At 40.2% G+C, this 23,249-nt stretch overlaps 1 protein-coding gene across 5 annotated transcripts in view; it reads left to right on the top strand.

Annotated features, from left to right (window-relative positions):
* Nucleotides 1-17,457, top strand: part of P4HA1 (prolyl 4-hydroxylase subunit alpha 1) — a 63,505-nt gene extending 46,048 nt beyond the window's left edge. Inside the window, exons 10-16 of one of the 5 annotated variants that reach the window (XM_040362298.1) lie at nucleotides 293-358; nucleotides 5,739-5,838; nucleotides 7,230-7,283; nucleotides 10,254-10,319; nucleotides 12,804-12,872; nucleotides 14,518-14,614; nucleotides 15,798-17,457. In XM_040362298.1, the coding sequence (XP_040218232.1) occupies nucleotides 293-358; nucleotides 5,739-5,838; nucleotides 7,230-7,283; nucleotides 10,254-10,319; nucleotides 12,804-12,872; nucleotides 14,518-14,614; nucleotides 15,798-15,868 (523 nt within the window). In that variant the 3' untranslated portion in view covers nucleotides 15,869-17,457. Of the gene's footprint in view, nucleotides 1-287; nucleotides 359-5,738; nucleotides 5,839-7,229; nucleotides 7,284-7,348; nucleotides 7,403-10,253; nucleotides 10,320-12,803; nucleotides 12,873-14,517; nucleotides 14,615-15,797 lie in introns of all 5 variants that reach the window. The other 4 variants (XM_040362297.1, XM_040362296.1, XM_040362295.1 and 1 more) reach the window with 4 other exon arrangements.
* The last annotated feature ends 5,792 nt before the right edge of the window (nucleotides 17,458-23,249 follow it).

Below are 23,249 nucleotides of genomic sequence, written 5' to 3' on the forward strand. Positions count from 1 at the left end.
AAACCAATATCATTTTGCCCCATTGAAATGAAAAGGCATGTCTGAACCTTAATGGATTTGTTAAAACTCTGCACCGTGAAGCGATCTCTCTGCTCTTTTCTCCAATAAAAAGTGAAAGGATGATGTTCTACGAATTAAATACGTAGTTTCCCCCCCCCTAATTCTCTGCATTTATCAAGAGATGATTCCTTACGAGAGATTAATTTTATCCAACCAATCAGAACCACTGGCATGGCATGCTGATTGCCTGCTCCCAAATTAAACCTCAGTCCTTTCTCTTTTTGTAGCTGAGTCGTGCTACAGTCCATGACCCTCTGACCGGAAAACTGGTCACAGCACAATACAGAGTCTCTAAGAGGTAAGGGAATGTGCCATGGACTTGCAGATTAAACCCATAAGGGTATGTGTACATGTGCGCTTTCTGAACATCTGTGTTCCTCTAGCACGGTTCTCTGTACGTCACAGGGAGAATTGCATTTGGCAGATCTGCGGAGAACCACTCGCTGCACAGGACACACAGAAATGGCCACAGAAAGACCCATAACATAAGGTCATCTCTTTGTTATCTTTGCATTGCTAGCTGCTATACCGGCTATTTCTTATCCTACTATCCATCAGAAATTCCATAAAAAGATTATTCTTTAGAAGTTACTTTTAGAGCACTGAGTTTACAACAAAAATGTTGTCACAAAAATTGGTTGGCAAGCTTGGAGGCTACAAACTCCGTTTGTGAGGGGCTATAGCTAAACATTCAGGACTGACTAATGCTATGGCTGATGCATGTTTACATTTTTTATATATATATTTAACCCTTTACAACTTGTGGATATGTATTTAATGTGTGTACCACTATCTTAAGTAGTGTTGGTGGTGGGGTTTTTTTTTTTTTTTTTTTTTGGGGCTGGGGGGAGGATTTCACCCCCTAGCATCTTTTTAATGGTATTTTTGGTTTGACAAGTTCTTCTCTCCCTTCCAGTCCTGCTGACAAAAGTTGACCAGATGGGTAGCATTACAGGCTGAAATAAAGGGCTTTTCAGTAGAGCGAAACTAGAACACTTCTGTCAGATTTTGTATTGGTCTTTGCATCCGGTACAGATGTTGCCGTACTTCCGGTCTGGTGAAACCACTGTCAGCAGGACAGGAAGTTGGGGATATTCTCTCTAAAGAAGCTCTAGATGGTAAAAACCCCACAGGAATTTCAATCCTTTACCACCCTATCCAAAACTAGAAAGTTTGTGATTGGGTATACAGTTTAAAGCTGAACTCCAGGTTTACTTTCACTGGCTGAAACAAACCATTTCCCTTACCAATAGATGTGCTCATTGTTAGGGCTGTATAAACTGTATGTAGCATCGGCTACTTACAGTATAGTGTGCTCCAGCGGTTGTACAGGTATTTTCTCACCTGCTGCCAGAACAAAATTGAGTCAGACTGAGCACTGTTCATCCATTTACAGGAAACCTTTTATTTTATCAGTGAATATGGGCCTTCCTCTGGTTTGGCTGAAGTGGAGAGGTACACTGGGGGGGGGGGGGGGGTGGAGAGGAGTATTTGATACCCTGCTGATTTTTGTATGTTTGCCCACTGACATAAAATGATCAGTCTAATTTTAATGGCAGGTTTATTTTAACAGTGAGAGACAGAAGAACAAAGCAATCCAAAAAAACGCATTTAAAAAAAGTAATAAATTGATTGATTTGCATTTTAATGAGTGAAATAGGTATTTGATGCCTTATCGGCAAGATTTCTCTTAAAGGGAGTGCTCCTATACTCGGCTTATTACCTGTATAAAAGACACCTGTCCACAGAAGCAATCAATCAGATTCCAATCTCTCCACCATGGCCATGTCTAAAGAGCTGTCCAATAATGTCAGGGACAAGATTGTAGACCTACACAAGGCTGGAATAGTCTACAAGACCATTGCCAAGCAGCTGGGTAAGAGGGTGACAACAGTTGGTACGATTATTTGAAAATGGAAGAAACCCAAAATAACTGTCAATCTCCCTCGGTTTGAGGCTCAATGCAAGATCTCACCTCTGGAGTTTCAATGATCATGAAAACGGTGAGGAATCGGCCCAGAACTACACAGAGAATCTTGTCAATGATCTCATGGCAGCTGGGACTATAGTCGCCAAGAAAACAATTGGTAAAACACTACTCCGTGAAGGAGTATAATTCTGCAGCAACCACAAAGTCCCCCTGCTCAAGAAGGCACATTAACAGGCCTGTCTGAAGTTTGCTAATGAACATCTGACTGATTCAGAGAACTGGGTGAAAGTGTTGTGGTCAGATAAGACCAAAATCAAGCTCTTTGGCATCAACTCCACTTGCCGTGTTTGGAGAAGGAGGAATGATGCCTATGACCCCAAGAACACCATCCCCAGTGTCAAACATGGAGGTGGAAACATTATGCTTTGGGGGTGTTTTTTCTGCTTTGGGGGACAGGACAACTTCCCTGCATCACAGGGACGATGGACATGTAATGTCAAATCTTGGGTGAGAAACTCCTTCCCTTAGCCAGGGCATTGAAAATGGGTCTTGGATGGGTATTCCAGCATGACCATGACCCAAAACACACGGCCAAGGCAAAAAGAGTGGCTCAAGAAGCACATTAAGGTCCTGGCATGGTCTAGCCAGTCTAGAGACCTTGATCCCATAGAAAGTATGTCGAGGGAGCCGAAAGTTCGAGTTGCCAAACGTCAGCCTTGAAACCTTAATGACTGAGAGGATCTGCAGAGAGGAGTGGGACAAAATCCCTCCTGAGATGTGTGCAAACCTGGTGGTCGACTACAAGAAACGTCTAACCTGTGATTGCCACCAAGGGTTTTCCTACGAAGTCCTGTTTCGTGAAGGGTTTTTTTTTTTGTTCTGTCTCTCACTATTAAAATTATAGACTGATTTTATTTTATTTTTCTTTGTCTGTGGGCAAGCATACAAAATCAGCAGGGGATTAAATACTACTTCCCCCTCCCCTTTTAATAAGTGATCACATTCCCTCTTTTCTCAGCTGCATAAGAGCAGTAAATGGCTATGCAGGGGGGTGAGGGTTTGTCAGGATGAGTCTGATTATTGGAGGAGAGCAGGTTGAGTTTCCAGCATAGTGCGACAACTGAACAGTTGTGCTCTCCTGCTTAGTGTGGGCAGTCTTTAATACACAAGCTGAGGGACTGGGATCTCACATAAAGGAAGCAATACAAACAGACTTTCTCCATACAAGTACACGGTACAGCAGGCACATATCAGGAATGTTAAGTGTTGGGGTAAGTACTTATGATTATTATTAATATATGTAAAGTATTTATGATACTGCTTATACTTTAGAGTCTCTCCTATTTTAAGACTTCCCTTTCTAGGCCACAGCTGAATTTGCTATGAATTACCAGCCTACTTTTTTATTTGTAGGCTACTGTATCCCAGTGTACAGTACGTGGCAAATATGAGGTGGCTTAAAGCCAATCTACACAGCACTTTCAGCTGGACTTCCTGGACTTTACTGCTTTTTGCTGGCATTTTAGGAATTCTTGAAGGAGTCAGTGTAAAACTTTTTATGGTTTTACTTCATGTCAGACGCATGTTTTCCTTTTTGATGAGCAAAGAGTGTTCTACTAAACTGTTTCCCCCTTTTATTTTTTCTAAAGAAAATCCTTTTTTTTTTTTTTTTTTTCCATAAGGGGAAATTTTAAACACGATGTTAGAATGGGCAGTTCTTGTATTTCTCAATGGTTAATGTAAAGGAGTAGACCTATTCAAATAATGTCAGGGTGCTTTGTTTGGCAGCACCGACCCTGGTTGATCTTTTGTGTAATATAAAGATTTAGAAAGTGTAACCCAAACTTCTTGCATTTCAATGCAGATCGGTCTGTGACCTGTTATGCCAAGAATGTTGGAGCACTCTGCCTGTCACATCATATACTATTCCCTGGGGAGTTTAACTCTTATTGCCAATGTACTTCTTAAGCAAAGAACAAAAAAGTGCATTGTTCCATAGAAACTGATTCGATTTCCATTTTATTTTATTTTTTGCAGCATTTTGATTTTAGTAAATCTTTTTGCCATTTTACATAAGAGCCCATAACAATTTGTTATTATTATTATTATTATGCATGTTTTATATAGCGCCAACAGTTTGCGCAGCGCTTAACAAAATAAAGGCAAACATTAGTTACATTACAATTTGGTACAAGAGGAATCAGAGGGCCCTGCTCATTAGAGCTCACAATCTCTAAAAAGAGAGGGTCAATTGATACAAAAGGTAATAGCTGTGGGGGATGAGCTGATGAAGTAAAACAGTGTTACTTAGAAGCAGGATAGCCTTCTTTTAAAGAGCAGAGTTTTCAGGGATCGTATAGATTAGGATAAATAAACCATACGAGGGGGAGCAATAACCAGTCTAACCCATAGACATTACAAAAAGCGCACACATACAAAAATTACATTTAAATTCTGCAAGGCTATTTAAAAACACCTGACCATATTCAAAAATATATGGGGATTTGGTGACACTATATGGTCATATAGTGCTAAGCCCACTTACTGCGTCAAAAAACCCAATTTTCAGTGGGTAGTAACAGAATGAAAGATCCTGTGTCTCCACCATGGGAGACATACTCCTCTTTGTGGGAGAACTGAAAGGGCTCCTCCTATACCACTGGTGGACACTAATAAGAGGTAATAAAGGGGGGGGTCAACCTATAGACCTATCTCCTGGGTGAAAGGCAGTGACATTCAGCCTTAAGATTCCTCCATCCATGCTGTACACAGTAGATGGACAAATGCCCTGGTGCTGCTATTGTGTTCTGAAAGCTTGCACCAGTGGCTGCTAGAATACCTGAAACTGTGGCTACATCTGATTGGAAAACTATTTTCTGTATGAATCCTTTTGATTCAGTTGAAAGATGGCGGGCTAGAGGTTGACGACTGGGCCACCCATGTAGAAAATTTCAGATGGTTCCTTAGAAACTTGCTGAAATTTTGTGTAGAGGAAACCTGAATGCAGTAGACTGTAATTTACTAAATGGTGTGTCCAGCCTTGGAACTCTGTCCACTATATATAACAGATGTCTTTTCTGGTTTTAAATGCTGTTTTTTCCTAGTGTACAAAACACTAACTGGGTCAATCTTTTCCCTTTTTTTTTTTTTCTCCATATAATAATCTGTATGGGCACTTCAGCCTGCCGATGGGTTCTTGTTACAGACACTAATCAGAAGAAATAAGCCACGGTTATCCCCTTTCTAAGATCTGTCTGTGAAAAACAAAAGTAATATTACTTTATATGCAAGGCTAGCGAGTTCTCAGAGAAGCCCAATTTGTACAATGAACCCCCGGTGGGCAGATACAAAGGATGAATGCTGAACAAATAATTCCCATTGACAGCCATTCAGTGTATTTTACATTTTATGTGAAGTGTAGAAGAAAGTGGGAAACATTCTGTTCAGCTTTTTGGCTCTTGCTGAAATACATCCTAATTAGTACTGGCTGAGTAAGCATTCTGGGAGATGCAGTTAAGTAAATTAAACGCTGTAGGTTTGTCCCATCAATACTGCATGACCTGCATCAGGGCAAGCTATGCACAGCATGAACAATGAAATCTGGGCGCTCATATGTATGCAGAGGAGCAGCACTGACCCCTCTGGGTAACATTACATAGTGACATGCATTTTAAAAAGCGCCAATTTAAAAATGGATTCTAATTTGTTTTATCCATTTCTCTTTTCTTTTTTTTTTCCTTCATACTAGTGCTTGGCTGTCTGGTTATGAGCATCCAGTCATTGAACGGATTAACACAAGAATACAGGCAATAACAGGGTTAGATGTGACCACTGCTGAGGAGCTGCAGGTAAGTGATGGCAGTTTGTTTACCAGGAAATTAATACACTATTCTTCTATCACCAACCATCTAAATTGGTAATTTTCATCAAAATGTGGCTTTGAAATAAAAAAAATGCCTATACTTTTAATATAAAGTGGGGGGAAAAGTTTAAACCTTTTCTCAAGTGTTTTTTTTTCTTTATTGCTCTCTGTGTCCCCCCCCCCCCATTGTAGAGACTCCCTCCTCCTGACCATTGTCACCTAGAAAGCGAGGGAAAGTTTTTAGAGTTGTCCTCAAATAAGAGGTAAAATACCTACCGCTTATTGCTCCAAATCTCCAAACTCCTCTTCTGTTTGCTGCTGCGATCAGGCTTTCGGTTAGAGGGTGGTTACATTCGATCTCATTGTCCCACTGTATGTAGGAACGAAGCCGCCCTCTCTTGCTTGTTCATGAGATGGATGTAAAGGCATTTCATAGCGACTGCACAGAAATGATTACAGGACTTTAGAAAGGAGTTCTGTATAGTTTCATAAGAAATTGTAGTGCATATGTACCAAAGTAACACCCATTTTTGGTATTCACATTTACTTAAACTTTCAGTATTCCCATATACAAACCCACTTGGTACTTTTCAGAATTAAAGAAAACACGCATCAAATTGTTGAAATCTTTAGGGCAGGTTCACACTTCTTGCACAGTAAAACCCGTCACTTTGCAATGTAGGAATTTTTGGTTCTGGACAGTTGTGACTTGTGCTTTTAAAAGAAGTTTGGGACTTAAAAAATGATACTCACCTAGGTAGATCTGATGCTGCATCTATCCCCCGCCGACTCTGCAGTAAGAACTGGGCCATCCAGTGCTTTGCATGTCTGCATCTCTTTTCTTCCCTTTTCCCCCTGTTTGTGGACTGAGGCCATTGGCTGGCTGACAGCCATTGGCTCCTGCTACTTTCTTCCAAATGCTGAGGGGGCCCCCATAGCAAGTGGTTTTCTATGAGGGCAGACACAGAAGAAGAGAGCAGGCAGCGCTAGAAAGCATCCCAGAAGAGGATTTGGCAGAATACATGTTGGCCTAAATTGATGAAGAACTTCCTGTGTGGGGTTTTTTTTTTTTTTTTTTTTGCTTGCTATGAAAACACACCCAATTAAAAATAAAAAATAAAAAATGTTTTAGTTTGTGTATAGTGCAATTAATAAAAACCGCGGAGGTGACATTTTATTTGGGTACAGCGTCGCACGACCGCGCGATTGCCAGTTAAAGTAACGCAGTGCCGTATCACAAAAAAATTGCCTGGTCATGAAGGGGGTAAACCTTCCAGAGCTGAAGTGGATAAAAAGGTTGTCTTGTTTGTTGTACAGACTTCCTGTAAGGTTATAGGATCTTCTCTCTCACGCTGCACTATATTCTGCTTCTCATAGGTGGCCAACTATGGTGTTGGAGGGCAGTATGAGCCCCATTTTGATTTTGGAAGGGTAAGTCCCTTTTTCTCCAGTGAACAGATGAATACTACCATGCATTGTCTCCTTGTCTCTTTCAGGTTGCAAATTATGGAATGGGCGGACAGTATGAACCTCACTTTGACTTTGCACGGGCAAGTAACACACTGGTCACGGAAAGCAGCCATATCGCCTCTGTTTTGCCAGAAACCTGTCCTAGTGCATATTTGCCCTTCCTTTGTAGTGGAATGAAGGCAATGTGCACTAGACTGACTTGGTGGATGTGCTGGTTCCGGGATTCGGCTATATATGTGTCCACCCTTCAGTTACACCTAATTTGTCGAATATGTAAAATCACCATATGAATCTAGATGAGCTACAATACAAATTTATTTTAAAGTGGAACTCCAGCCAGATATGCTATTGGAAGTGTATGTGTGTGTTTTATAGACATATATTATATTCTTAGAATCCGTATATATTTTGAACTTGGTTGCCCAAGTTACCTGTAATCTTTTGGCCTAAGGTGACAATCATTTATTTTATGCAACTTCTTGTCTCCTGTGTGCATCGTCACACTGCTAAGATCTACCTTGTTTTAGCCCTTCTCCTGCGATTTGCTCAAGCCTCCAATTGTCCCACACAATGAGACGCTGGGTGTATAATATCTCACTCCTAGGACTAGGGCACATTGTCTACATATAAATACTAGTCTGAAGAGCAGCATGTACAGCAGACATTTACAGAGCTTTCAGCAAATTTCTAAGGGCTTGTTTACACGTGTCATTTGGTGAAGAGTGATCCGTGGTGGAATATTTTTCACAGAGCAATGCAGATGCAGCTTACTGGCATTTAGGAAGCCACACTACCATGTCCTGAATGCCTGTTTTTTTTATGACCAGCAAACAGACTATTTTGAATGAGAATCCTGCTCAACAAGAGAGACGGTACAAGGGTGCCTCTAAATGCAGACTGAAATTTTTTTAATTGGAATTAAAGGTATAAAATCCACTCACATGCGTTAGTAAAATTCAGGTCCATGTTGGGTGAAGCGACATTCGCGCTGGGTGTAGTCACAGCTACTGGGTCCAGGATCTGGCTGTTCACTATAGAGGTACCAGAGGGAGGACTGGAACGCTGGTGAAGCGCAGTGACTAGTGCGATGATGTCACATAGGCATAGCGACACGTTTCTGAGCATGCGCACTGAGAATGGGGAGTCGGCGCACTCCTTTCCCATGTGTTTTTGGCATGCCCCCATTCACTTGATTGCATCGTGTTTGGCAGCAGTAATGCCCGACAAACACAACAGGTTGATTGGGTGAGGGTGTAAGTTTTGATCCAATGTCGCGAATGGGAGCAGTCAAAATGCCAACTGCAATTGTAAACTAAGACTAGGAGAGAATCTGTGCTTTATTTATATATATATATATATATATATATATATATATATATATATATATATATATATATATATATATATATATATATATATATATATATATAAAATTATTTATGGTCGTTACCCTCTGACCGAGAGAGATGTGAATCGCATGAACACGTGACAAGACTTACAACATAAATAGACCTGAAGTGTGCCTTGGTGGTCTGGTCAGTATGCCAAGAAAAGGGGGCATACCCAAGGTTAGTAATGGGTAGTTAATTGAAGAAGGATATGCTGAGAAGTGCCCTGAAAAAGGGAAGGGCGGGAGGGTGTCGAATGCGATTGAATGCGCAGACTCACGGACATTAGGTGAGCTGGGAAGAGTCGGCCCAGTGACGTGTAGTACCGCACACTGAACCGACAAAGAGCATGTGTGAGTGGGCTGCTTAAATACCCTCCGGGCTCCTCCCATAAACTCAGGCCACCATACTGGCCTTCTTATATATATATTCAGGACTAGTGTTTCCCTCCAAATTTTCCCCTACTTTCCTGTTTGCCATTTAGCAAGCCACCCTTGAGTAGAGCATGGGTTTACTTGAAAGCACCCTTCAACACTACTGAGTGTTGAAGAGATTTCACAAAATGCATGCTAAAGCCTAAAAAGCTTTTTAAAGACAAACAGTGAGCCTCTTTACTTTTAAGCTGGATGCATGAATCCTACAAGTTTTGTGGCTGATTGCATACAGGTAAGGCATACTGAATGCACTCAATCGGAGCACCATTGCATCTCATATGTAGCGCCTCCTAAGCAGGATATGAATTTAGTACTCCTTACTGAAAGATTTATAAATGCAACAATGTACAATTCACTTTCCAGATTAGTGTTGATAATATAGACTGATTTACTAGGGGATGAGAATTTTTACAGAATAAATGGTTTTAATATTCGCTTACCGTCACAATTTTCCAGTCATGTGCAGATGATTTCCGTAACTTGCTCTCTATGTGATTGGATAATTGATGAAAATATTCACAAAGTTTGTGTATACATTCTCATCTCCTGTACAGTAGGTAGGGTATGTTCACACCAGCTGCTGCTTTGGAATGCAGTGGCTGGTGTGTAGTCCATTCGCGATCTCGGCGCATCACGCTGTTCACCTTTTTTTTTTTTTTTTTTTTTTTTTTTAAGTAATGAATAAATCCTGGCCTGTAGGATTTTTTATTTGCCTGGAGCTTCACTTTAACTGGAATGTCACAATTTGTATTACTTCACATGATTTAAACTTTTTAATATTTCTTCTGGTGGTTTTACAGCATGAAATTGTATTTGTGGGCTCAATGCCTGAGTGATGTTTGAAAGGAGAGCAATGCCTTTTTTTTTTTCTTCTTTTTTTTTTTTTTCTTTTGTAAAACCCGATCAGTGATTAATCTCTTAATGCTGTGTCTGAGCATGTTTCTGCATTGTTCCAAATTGAATGCCTCCAAATAATTCTGGTACTTGTGATTAGCTGTATTAGAATGCCATTAACACATCTGAGTAACCGATTCCCTGATGAACAGAACACTGCATGTTTTTGCATTTACAAAGGGTGTCACCCTAAACTTTCTTTTGTTTTTTTACAGAAAGATGAACCTGATGCTTTTAAAGAGCTTGGTACAGGCAACCGAATCGCTACATGGTTGTTTTATGTAAGTTAATGCAGACTAAGACCATTGTCTTATCTCTCTTCTTGTGTCTGTAAAGTCAAATTGGTGCGGGCAAAAATGTACTCCATCAGTTCAAAATGGCACCAGTATTGCCACCTTATTGATCTTTTCCTGAAATCAAGGTTGATTTGTATTTGATGTCACATGTTGAGAAAATCATCATCAATAAGTTCTGATTCTCACTTTTCGTAAACCGGTGGGGTTAGGCCGGCCATGCACGGTTCTAATCAAGATTCAAACCGTTAATGGGCAAGCTGAAAGTACTAAGTTTATTGATTGATCGATCAACTTGGTTACAACCAGTCTGCCGAATTCTCTTACAATTTTAACTAAGATACACAGAGCTAATTTCTTTTCTGCAACCTGGGAAGACAGTGATTACTGGTAACGGCTATAGCGGCTGCTGGCGATAATCAATTCCCAGGTTGCAGGAAAGAAATTTGCTCCGTGTATCTTGGTTATCTATTTTATGCAGAGATGTTTCTAAAAGGTGCCACTTGACCCAGGCGGGAATTAAAATGTGTCTGCATCCAAACCTTTGAATAGGGAAGGATGAGAACCCTTGTCAGATTTTTACTGCTGTCCACATCTGGCTGTTAAGATTCCCCCTCTAATTATCCTGCTGATTGTCACCAAGACAAGGTGATGGGTAATCCAAACTGACAACTGTCTTGGAGGGGAGTTTCTCTGGTTTTGGAGATATTTCCTTGGGACAGACAAGGTAATTCTTCTCAGCAGGACAGATGGCAAACAAACCTGAAATGGTTTTTAACCAAAAAATGTGTGTGTGTGTGTGTGTGTGTGTATATATGTGTATGAAAAACTTCTGAAACTGGAATTAAAGTTTGGGGTTAACAAAAATTAACAAGCCTACACGCTCAACCTCCATGTTGCAGCATTCATGTGACTCTGCAGCTGTCCCATACCAGCTCTAAGACCAAGAACTGACTGATCACATAACTGTTAATCAGTCAGCTGCACCCCACTTTGCTACTAGAATAACAGGCTGGGGAGGGGGTGGATGGGTCTGAAAGGCAGAGACGGCTGTCATTCTATGCATTAAGATAAAAAAACTTTTGTGTGCAGCAGCCTCCCCAGCACCCCCTAATTACTTACCTGAGCCCCATCGCTGTCCAGCGATGTCCATGAGTCTCTTAGCCATCCAAGACTCTCCCTCCTGATTGGCTGAGACACAGTAGTGGCGCTATTGGCTTCCGCAACTGTCAATAAGTCAGTAAGCCAATAATGAGAGAGGGGGTGGAAATATTTGGTGGTCGGTGTGACGATCTTACTCGGAAATGGAAGCGAGTACCTGTCAAAATCAGTTACCCCCCCAAAAAGTGCCAAATATGGCAGTGGAGGGGGGGTGCAAGCAAGTGTAGCTTCCTCTTTTGGGTGGAGCTTCACTTTAAAAATCTATGCATCACAACTATCTATAGCCCATGAGATTTTTTATTGAGTTACAACACTAAGGTAAAATCTGAAAATGTATTGCATAAAAAAAATACATATGTTTATAAAACGCATATCATTATACATGTATACCAACAGTGAAAAAAAATATCAAATGGCATTCAAAAACCTTCAAGTTTGAAAAGACCTGACCTCAACCTATCAACTAAGCTGATGCTGTTCATCAATTAAGATGGTCTGTGCTTAAATTCTCTACACTTTTCGTGAGATAAAAACTCGCTTCCTCAGGAGAAGCACAACAGGGTATAGAATTGTGAAATCTGTCCAAAAGCCTTCACGTCGATAAAATAATATAATTAACTTCTAATTAAAACTTCCAAATGTGTAACAGGCCAGGGGGGGCCATCCCAGATACACATCACTCTACCCGGGAGTGGTAGAGAGGCAGCGAAGATGGAAAGAATAGGTGCCCGATATGTGTATCTTCAGGTGTCCCAACAGATCAGCTGCAGATGGGACTGGACAGATGCAAGTGTGGCTCTCCAGCCTTGATCACAGATCTCCATAAGGTCATTTTTTTGATGTGACGGTTTGGAATTTTTGGTTTTGGGATGTCTGACCATCTTGATGGACAACATCAGCTCAGTTGTCAGATGTTGTCTAGTCTTTTCAAACTTGAAGGTTTTTGAGTGGCATTTGATGATATTTTTTTACTGTTGGTATACATGTAAAATTAGCATGGACACCATTCAGAGAATGCTTTGCTTTTTCTGAATGAATGCAAAGTGTTCTCTGATTAATCATGGTGGAGAGGCGGGGAGGTGACATCAAGCTTTCCACCATCCAATCTGAATTGACATTCGTTTCCCTGTTGCTGGTTTCTGCAGGGAAATGCAACATTCTGATGGCAGTCTTGCCTACAGAAAATACATTTAGAAATCGTACTGTTTTTGATGAGAAGATTACATAGAATATTAAAGGATAGTCAGTCAAGCTCATAACTGTATTGTGTTGCTATGAAAAATTTTAAAATGAAAAAATGTATTCTTGCAGATGAGTGACGTGGAGGCGGGTGGTGCTACAGTTTTTCCAGAAGTAGGAGCAGCAGTTTACCCTAAAAAGGTACAATACCCTGTTTTATATAGTTTATAATTGTGTAAAATTGTGCAGTTGTGTATTGCTTTAACGTATCTACTTGGGTTTTATGGATTTAACTGAAATAAAAACTTTTTTGGAGACCTTTTCTACACCAAAAAGCATACCATAACTGGGTACAGCTTGCAATCCCCTATCTATATGTCATCTATATGACTGAATTGAAATATGAAGTATAATTGTTAAAGTAAACCTTTCTTCTGCCTATGTGTGACAAAGTACTTTAAAGGCTGCTTAGTTTTTCCCCAAGTTTTCAACTCCAAGAAGCAGTGTGAAATGTCTGGCACTTCTGTGTATGGTTAAGAATTTGGCTCACTGCCTTGTAAGTGGCCCAAACCTGTCATGGTACAGGGACATTTATTTGCAGCCCTCTGTAAATTCATACTAGTCCTTTGGTCCTACTGAAATTATGCATACCTTCAGACTGGATTGATTTGGGCTTTTCATTAGCAAGACATAATCTCTTACTTTTATGTAAAATGATGGGGGCACACTGTTGAAAAAGGTTTGCGATTTGAGAAAAAAAATGGCCAGTTTTTCTGTTTTCCTAGCAAAATAGTGATGTAAATGGCAATATTTAATATTCTTGCATATTACTTTTGAATATATATTTAATAATGGTTGCTACAGGCTAAGGCAACACTGATACTACTTTATATTGGCGAGAGTTGAAGTTGCGCAACCTTAAACACTGCACATAATAAAATATGTATTCTGGTGATATCACTATCTTTTATAAACCTACACTATATAGGCTAAGATCACATATCATGCCTTATTAGTGCCAGTGAATAACATCTAAAACCTATGAAATATAAAGGTGCATCATTAAATCATGTGATATGGTCCAGTGATATCTGTGTGTTCAATTCCGTGAGGTAGTGATAACAGTTCCTACAACGTGATGTACCAGTGTGTGATTCTTGGTCATCTGCGTGCTCCCAGAACTCTCACCTTAAATAAGGCTTAAACATACTTCTTTTTTTTATATATATATATATATTATATGTAATTTTATATTTATTTCAAGTGGTCAGCAAGGGTAGAGGAAGTCCTCCTTATCCTCCCCAAACAGTTAATCCAGATTGAAGTGATGGTCCCCTTTTAAACCACCAGATGTTGGGGTAAAAGATAAATGGTGCCTCCCATAGTGTAGTATGGGAGGCAGTTAAAAGGCAAGGTTGTCATGACGTAACGCGTAGGGAGTCCTGGACATAGCACGGACTGGAAGTGACCTGCGAGGCACTCAAGTATACTTGCCCTTTAATTCTATATCGATAGAGATCCATCTATCTATCTTCTCTCTCAACAACATATTTATGGTATTATTCTTTTCACTGTATTCTTGGCCTTTAAAGTGTTACTAAACCCAGGACCCTGCATTCACTATATCTGGTCTCCCACATCTTTTCTCATCAGCAGTATATAGCAGTCTTGTGACTTCTGTCCATGTCTGACTGGGCACTGGCTTATAGGAGGAATTTTCATTCTCTTACTGCATATACAGACTGATTTTACTGTTGTGGGTTTAGTAACACTTTAATGACTATAGTTGAAATCTAGTTCTAAAAATCTTTAGCTATAACTGTACATGTTTACATTTTTTCCATAGGGAACTGCGGTGTTCTGGTACAATCTCTTTGAAAGTGGAGAAGGAGATTATAGTACAAGACATGCAGCCTGTCCTGTATTAGTTGGAAATAAATGGGGTGAGTATGAACATCTTGTTAATGTGTGTTGTCCTCCAGCCTGCTTAGCATATTCAGACAATGATATTATATGCTGCTCTGTCTGTATTAAATCAATGGGCATAAAGTGGTTTTGGTTTTCACAAATAGGAAGAAACCTTTACACTGCAGTCTTTTTTTTTTTTTTTTTTTTTTTTTTTTTGTCTCTGGGTTAACTAAAACAAACTGCAAGTCAAAAGTAGATGGAAAAGATAAAGAAACAGGGCTGGTATTGTGATCTTGTATTGGCCTCTTGTCTGCCACTTTTGGTGTGTGTGTGTGTATGTATGTGTATATATATATATATATATATATATATATATATATATATATATATATATATATATATATATATATATATATATATATATATATATATATATATATATATATATATATATAATGAGCTGCTTGCTGTGGGGGCACCCGACAGGAGGGAGGAACCAGGAGCGCCGGCTTGGGACCTGTGAAGAGGAGGATCCGGGCCACTTTGTGCAAAACCACTCGCCAGAGGAGGCAAGAAATAACAACAACAACAACCTGTTTATTTTAATACTTTTTCACGAATGTTGGGGAAATAGAGACCATCTGAAAGTCTGGCAGTCTAGAAACAGAAGAAAAGCACAGTTAAGAGGAGAGTAGACTAGGCATGGTTATCTGTCTCCCAGCTCCTGAGTGAGCATAACCATGTTGGTGTATGAATTAAGACAGTTGACAAGACCTTATCTTTTAATATGGCACCAACACAAAGCAAAGAAAAGGGGGTAAATATAAATCTTAGTTAAGACTTTAAATTTAACTTGGTGGATAATGTGAGTGGAGATGTTACCTAGCCAGCAGACACACAGATACGTACGCTCAGATTATATGAGTATACACCACTCTGCAATACCAATGTTATCTGCTGGCAAACAATAGTGTTTTGGTAGGTGATTTTTGGCTAATAGACCAACCCTACCAACCAAATTCTGTACTGTAAGCTAGAGGTGTCCACTAAAATCTGAAGGAACCCACTGACGTAATATACATCAATTAACCCTGCTAGAATTGGTAGGATTGGGCGAGCCCCATAAATACTATATGGGTACTTTTTTTTTGAATGAGATATACTGTAAACCAATACTCTAAATAAAATGCCGCTAAAACAACATTTTTCTTTTTGCAGTATCCAATAAATGGATCCATGAGCGGGGTCAAGAGTTTCGAAGACCGTGTCGCTTATCTGAATTGGCATGATCCACACCTACGTTATGTGAAAACACATCTCAGCCACAAAGCTTTACAGACTGTGCTTTGCCCAGTTTGCTAGCAAAGAACTCTAATGCCATAATCCCAGAATACTGGGGAGAATCACTTGTGGAGGACATGATCCAATATTTGTTTTAAATTACTAATACAGGTGAACATCTACAGAGTTACAAGTGTGCATTGTTTGAAGCCAATGGATATACCAAGTCTACAAAGATCTAAAGCAAAGGAGGTTTGTGATGCATCTGCCTAACCTTTTATTGCTTTGGAGACTTCAAAAGATTTCATTGCCCACCTTTGGTGCAGGGTTTGTTTGTCGCTTTTTGCCTTCTAAGATGTCAGGACTGACTTTAATCTTTTTTTTTTTTTTTTTTTTTTTTTTTTTCTCACGGTTTGTTTTTTTGGTGACAGTTGTTTTTTTGTTTTTTTTATTATTTATATAATCCTTTTTGTTTATTGATCTGCTATTTTTAGAAAAACTGTTTGCAAGATTGAGCCAAAGAGCCTATTGAGTATTTCTTTTGAATATGAAATGTTTGGGAGAGTTGTTCCTGATTATCTGAAAAGTGAAATCGGTGATTACAGTACATTTTGCAGTGCATAGGAAAAGAAACTTAATGGGCTTTGGAATCTGCTTAAAGTAATTTTTCTACCATAAAATCCTGCCTAGTAAAGCCTGTTAAGGTGAAACGCTTAGAACTTATTGCTTAAAATGTGGTAACCTGGAATCGTGCTTCTCTGACAGTCAGGCACTGGCTTTGAGAGGGTACTAACTGGGGATCTCAATGGTAGTGGTAGACCTATGCCAGCATAGTGCTCTAGGACTGTGGGTGTCATGTCAGTATCCCTTGTGTATACAATTATTTTGGGACCCTGTGTGTCAGCTTGACCTTTGGTCTGATGCTTGAATACTTTCTCAGTATAGCGTGTTAATATGGCAACCCGTGTGTCAATTTAACCATTGATTTAATACACAATAATTTTGCAGTCTTCAGTGTTCAGCATTATAAATACTGCCACCTGGAGACCCAAAAAAGGGTTTCTGGAGCCCACTTGGTGTTCAATACAATGTGTTGAGTAAACTAAAGTTTTTTTTTACCCTGGGTAGCATGATTTATAGACTGTCATTTTATTTAGAATTAAAAGATGCACACTTGGGGGAGTATTTCTGATCTTACACTGTGCAGAGTATGAACCTGTGGCCAAATATTCTATTTTTTGCAGACTGAATAAAAGAAATGTAACAGATGCCTCCACCCACATTAACAGCATGGATAGACCAATCCCCCTTGCTGGGCTGTTGTATTCAAATGGCGCCTGTCGGCTAAACACCAGCTGCAGTTGTAATATTCTAACAGTTTTTCTCCCTGGATCCATCAATTTTCAGTCAATGTATGGTGGGAGGGGGCCAACAGGAACACTTTAGCATTACACCAGCATTTGTGAATGTGTGCTTGGTCCAGGTATCTATAAAGTGAAGTGTAGCATGATGTTCTGACTCATTGAGGTTATCAACTGGCCCTACTACCTCCATGGGCTCTTAAGAAAATACATCTGTATTAGCATTTTGTATATATTTTTAAAGATGTCAAGTTGGCACATTTTAAATTGTGTTCAAGTGACAGCCATAAAGCAGCAGTGCACAACTACATCTGTAACAGCTTCTTGGCGATGTCCACCTGAGCCCAGCCTTATGTGGTGTACAGAGATGAGCTCTATAGGCAATCTACCCAGTCTGCCCATGTGGTGGTCCGGTTTCACCCGAATTTTTCCTTTTTTTTAAACGCACAGTATATGCCCCTTCAGTAAAGGGCATGAGGTCAGCACACCAGGGGAACAGGCTGGAACTTCCGTTGTAGATCAGCATATGTGTGGTTTTTCATGCTGAGATATATATATATATATATATATATATATATATATATATATATATATATATATATATATACATACATACATACATTTTATCTCACTTTGAAAGGTCAATTCTCATCTTTAAATACCAGCATGATGATGGGCACTGAGCCCTTAAATACTACTTTTTTAGATGCCTTACAAGGTTAAATTGGGAGTGGGAGGAGACCCCCCCTATCGGTTACAAAATATTATTTTAAAACAAGTTTGGCAAATCAACTGATATTCATGCATTTCCACTGGCCATACATCATCTCCATTGCCTGCTGGTCTGGAACTAGGAAGATTGATTCACTCCTGTGTGCAATATTTTAGAAACAAATTAACCATTCCAGTGTTTTTGGAAAACAATGTGCCATGTGTTCAAAAGCCAGCCATACAATCGGTGCATTATGCTCCCCTGCCACAGAGTCTTTGTGTCAAATGAAATGGTGTGCCTTTTTGTGTTCTATATTTATAAAGTAGCCTCAAGAAGAAAAATACCTTGTGAGGGTGGCTGCCGTTATGGTGGAATGTTAGTCTCCCCCCCTACTTTTGTTTGATGAATGACATTTGAGATCTAACTTGGCACTATCCTGCATGTAGTGAAAATGCATTCCACTGCCTATGTTAAATCTGATGTTAAAAACTCAGCCTCTAAGGTGCTCCATTTGATTACATTTCTCATTGGTACTGGGGCCTGGCTTTCCCTGACCTGATGTTTTTATGAACGGTCATCCCGCTATCCAGTACGAGAACACTTACTAATTAAGTGGGATGGCAGTGGGCAAGGCTTTGCGATGAGGTCAGAGATATTTAGGCCCTAGTAGCAAAGTGAAACTAAGTCAGAAGGGGGCACAAAGGCTTTCCTGGCTAATAAAGATATGAGGCCTATTGCAGTGTCCGATCTTTGGAGAGATAGATATTAAGAACCTTTGGGGTCCCCAAGTCTTTTGGATTGGGGTAGTAGTGATGTGCTTTCTTTTTCCTTCCTTACCCCCAATTTAGAAATCTCTGGCTGTGAAGTTTGGGTCCTGGCATTCTTTTCCCTCCTGTTAGCTATTGTGACCAACTGGCCAAAATTGTCTGCCTTTATAGATGTCTGTCTGGGTTTTTGAGACAATTTGCTTGCAAAGCATGCCATGGCTTCACCTTTGCACCTAAATATCTCTGAATCCAGGTCCCAGTGATAAGTACAATGCATTCACCACTCTCGAAAGTTTTCTAACAATACAAAAGTATCGCCTGTATCCCGTTAACTGTCCCCTAACTTGGTTTAGTTACCAGCTTTTGTCCTCTACTGTATGACAAGTCAGTGCCTTAGCTTCCCATGTGTATGGCCATGAAATGGTTGTAAGAGTCCGACATAAACAAAACTTATATTTTTGTACCCTTGATTCTTTCAAACATGCCCTTTTAAAACGTGTCCCTTTTTATCACATTTTGTGCTCCACAATCTACATAAATCCAGTTGGATAGGTACAATTATGTTCCTAAAATTCTGTGAACTTTTTGTTTTTGTTTGTATTTCAAAATCTATTTTTGTGGCAACAAATGACCTATTTATAACCCTTTTTAGATGACCTTTTTGTATTTTGTCTTTGAGGGATTGGGATGTGAAGTGTTCTGTGTTTAGACAATGGTGTAAGAACAGTTTGGAGTTGTCTTTCTGTTCAGACGGCAATCTTTGTATTGACATGCACTGCATCCTGCCCCTAATTACATTTCTATGAAAAATCAAAATTTGTCTGTGTGTTTCTTTTTTTTTTATATATATATATATATATATATATATATATATATAATGGCTCGTTTCCAAATGAAGATGTTATCCACTCAGTTTTTTTTTAATGTATTTATAAAGCTGTGAATGTGACTTTCACCAACCATTCACTGGTGAAGAAAAAAAAATCTCTGTAGTACAAAACGCATGAACCTGGAAGATACCGCTGATGGGAATGTTGGCTAAATGTCAGATTCACGGCTTTTGTAAATATGCCCCATATGTATCGTTGCATGCACATTTTGTTTAAAATGTCAGTACATTGATGGTGTATCACAAATTAAGTTTTTCTAAATCTTACAGTGCCTTAAAGTATTCATACCCTTTGAAATGTTGTCATGTTGTAACCAAAAGCAGTAAATGGCTTTTATGTGATGGACCTACACAAAGTAGTGGTACAGAATTAGTTCCACTAGGTGTGTGTGTGTGTGTGTGTGTGTGTGTCGGAGTAAAGGACTGAATACAAATGCACAAGACACTTTTTCAATTTGTTTTTACAACTATCTTATGTCATCATTTTCCTTCCACTTCACAATTTGTGTATTGGTCTATTACATAAAATCCCAATAAAATATATTTTTGTTTTTGGTTGCAACATGGCAAAAAAATTTGGAAAATTTCAAGGGGTATGAATATTTTTGAAGGCACTTGTATCTAGGACATTGGCCCTGATTCACCCAGATGCAGTCACCTGCTACTGGTTAAACGTGCTATCCATTATATGCTAACACAGCTCAACAAAGCATGCCCAGTAACCTTTATTCCAACAAATAGTGCTATAAAGGACAAAAGGAGTCCTGATTAACAGCAGATCGAATGAAGATGTGGTAATCTCTGAGATGCTGTAGTAATACATTTTACTATCTTTCTATAGACCTTTGTCCTCTGCGTCAGCTCTCAGAATAAAATGTCATAGCATTCTATATATAGTTTTACAGAATCACAGCAACACGTTGTAGACTGCTCCATGTTTTCTCTATCTAAGAGTGACGTTTTTAAGGATCTCTGAATATTGGTATTAAAAATGTATTCTGTATCGAACCATATATTGTGATCTTCATCCTATCTGCAGTGCATCCAGAAAATATTCACAGCACTTCACTTTTTCCACATTTTATGTTACAACTTTATTTCAAAATGGATTAAATAATTTTCCTCCAAATTCTACAATTGTTGTACTGCACCATAATGGCAGCGTGAAAGAAGTTTGTTCGAAATCTTTGAAAAAAAAAAAAATCACGTATTCACAGCCTTTGCCATGACACTCAAAATTGATCTCGCATGCATCCTGTTTCCACTGAGATCATGTTTGAGATGTTTCTACAACTTGATTGAAGTCCACCTATGGTAAATTAAGTTGATTGGACATGATTTGGAAAGACATCCACCTGTCTACATAAGGTTCCACAGTTAACAGTGCATGTCAGAGCCATAAAGTCCAAGGAATTGTCTGTAGACCTCCAGGGACAGGATTGTATCGAGGCACAGATCTGGGAAAGGGTACAGAAAAATGTCTGCAGCATTGAAGGTCCCAATGAGCACAGTGGCCTCCATCATCTGTAAATGGAAGAAGTTTGTAACCACCAGGAATCTTCCTAGAGTGGCCCTCTGGCCAAACTGAGTGAATGGGGGGGATGGCCTTAGTCAGGGAGGTGACCAAGAACACAATGGTCACTGACAGAGCTCCAGTGTTTCTCTGTGGAGAACCTTCCAGAAGAACAAACCCCTCTGCAGCCAAAAGGCACCTGAAGGAGACAAGGCACCACTCATCACCTGGCCAATACCATCCCTACAGTGAGGCATGGTGGTGGCAGCATCATTCTGTGGGGGATGTTTTTCAGCAGCAGGAACTCGGAGTCTAATCCGGATTGAGGGAAAGATGAATACAGCAATGTACAGAGATCACCTTAATGAATGCCTGCTCAGACTGGGGCTAAGGTTCAATGTCCAACAGGACAATAAACCGAAGCACACAGAGAAGATAACAAAGGTGTGGCTATGGGACAACTTTGTGCATGTCCTTGAGTGGCCCAGCCAGAGCCCAGATTTGAACCGATTGAAGATCTCTGGAGAGATCTGAAAATGGCTGTGCACTGATGCTCCCTATCCAACCTGATGGAGCTTGAGAGGTCCTGCATGGGAGAAACTGCCCAAAAATTGGTGTGCCAAGCTTGTAGCATCATACTCAAAAAGACTTGAGGCTGTAATTTGGTGCCAAAGGTGCTTCAACAAAGTATTGAGCAAAGGCTGTGAATACTTATGATTTTTTTTTTCCCTCTTAAATACATCTGCAAAGATTTCAAACAAACTTCTTTCACGTTTGTCATTATGGGATATTGTTTGTATAATTTTGAGGAAAATAATGTAATCAATTTTGGAATTAAGCTGTAACATAACAAAATGTGGAAAAAGTGAAGCACTGTGAATATGTTCCAGATGCACTGTATACTGCTGTCTAGCATTTATCATTTCAGCATGTCTGCATAACCATTTACCTGCCCAGCTAACCTGGTAAGGACTTTCCACCAGGTTGAGTTTCTCTTGGATCTGTGTCTGGACAGTTGACAGTTCTATACCGATAAGAACCACTTGCTGATTTTCCGGACTCGCTGCTACTTCCATTTCTGGTTTCAGCTGCCAGTTTTTGTACGGTGTCCAGTACATCTCTGTGGAGAAAAAAAGGATCTACCCCTGATGGTGCCGCTCGTGGGTAAGCGTCTTGCCAGAGTTGCCGGCGGATCACATCCCCCTCAGTTGAGCATGGTGTGCTCCGTCGCTGGTCCCCGATGTTGCTTCCACATGCCTTGCAGCCTCCTCCCGAACTCCGCTCTCATGCTGTCCGGTCCCCTTATCGCTCCTCGGCGGCTGCCCGGATCTTGAATCCTGGTGGTGGGTTGGATGTCCCAGACAGCAGAAGACATCCCCCCGCTGCCATCACTGTGATGGATCTCGGATAACCCTGCTGGGCACCTCCTGACAGGCCTGTGTCTCTTGTTCTCCAAACGCACCCGCAGACTCGCCATAACCAGCCCTTAACCCCTCAATCACGAGACCAGCCACACAGGTGTTGAGGGTTAAACTTGCAGAGCATCAACTCTTTATTATATACTAAACACAGTTAGGGACACTCCCCTTAGCCTTGTCATAGAGGGGGTAGAGAACAAGGAAGAACCAATGGAAACTCAACACTTGTATATTCAAACAACTACAGTTAAGGGATTATGATAAGCAGGCAGCCCCTCTTTACACATCCCCTGCTGGGGGTGTCTCCAGACCTTTGTCTACGTGCCATGACCCAACACAATTAAACACAGCAACAAGAGGGGGGAGGAATGTAGCATTACGTTACATTACATTACCTCAATGCCATTTTGTCCCCAAGTCTTGGAACCCCCACGTATTGTTTGTGGAATAAAAGTATATATTTAGCAGAAACCCGGGCCAATAGGTTTAGGTAGCCGGAAACGACTCCATGAGCTCAGCCGCAGATACCGTGTTCACTAGGTTCTGATGACCCGGGGACTGAGGACACAAATGTCTGGAGGTGGCATCTTCTCCAGGTGGTGGGAGACGGCAAATAGCCCTCAAAATCTTTTGTTCTCTGCTGGGCCATAGTCTGTGGGTTAGAGGCCAGCCCACAGCCCCTTCCAAAACACACAATGACAGTGGGTTCTGTCACGGGCGATTTCCCTT

This window comes from Rana temporaria, chromosome 8 (genome assembly GCF_905171775.1).
Source record: "Rana temporaria chromosome 8, aRanTem1.1, whole genome shotgun sequence".
Classification (NCBI taxonomy): Eukaryota; Metazoa; Chordata; class Amphibia; order Anura; family Ranidae; genus Rana; species Rana temporaria.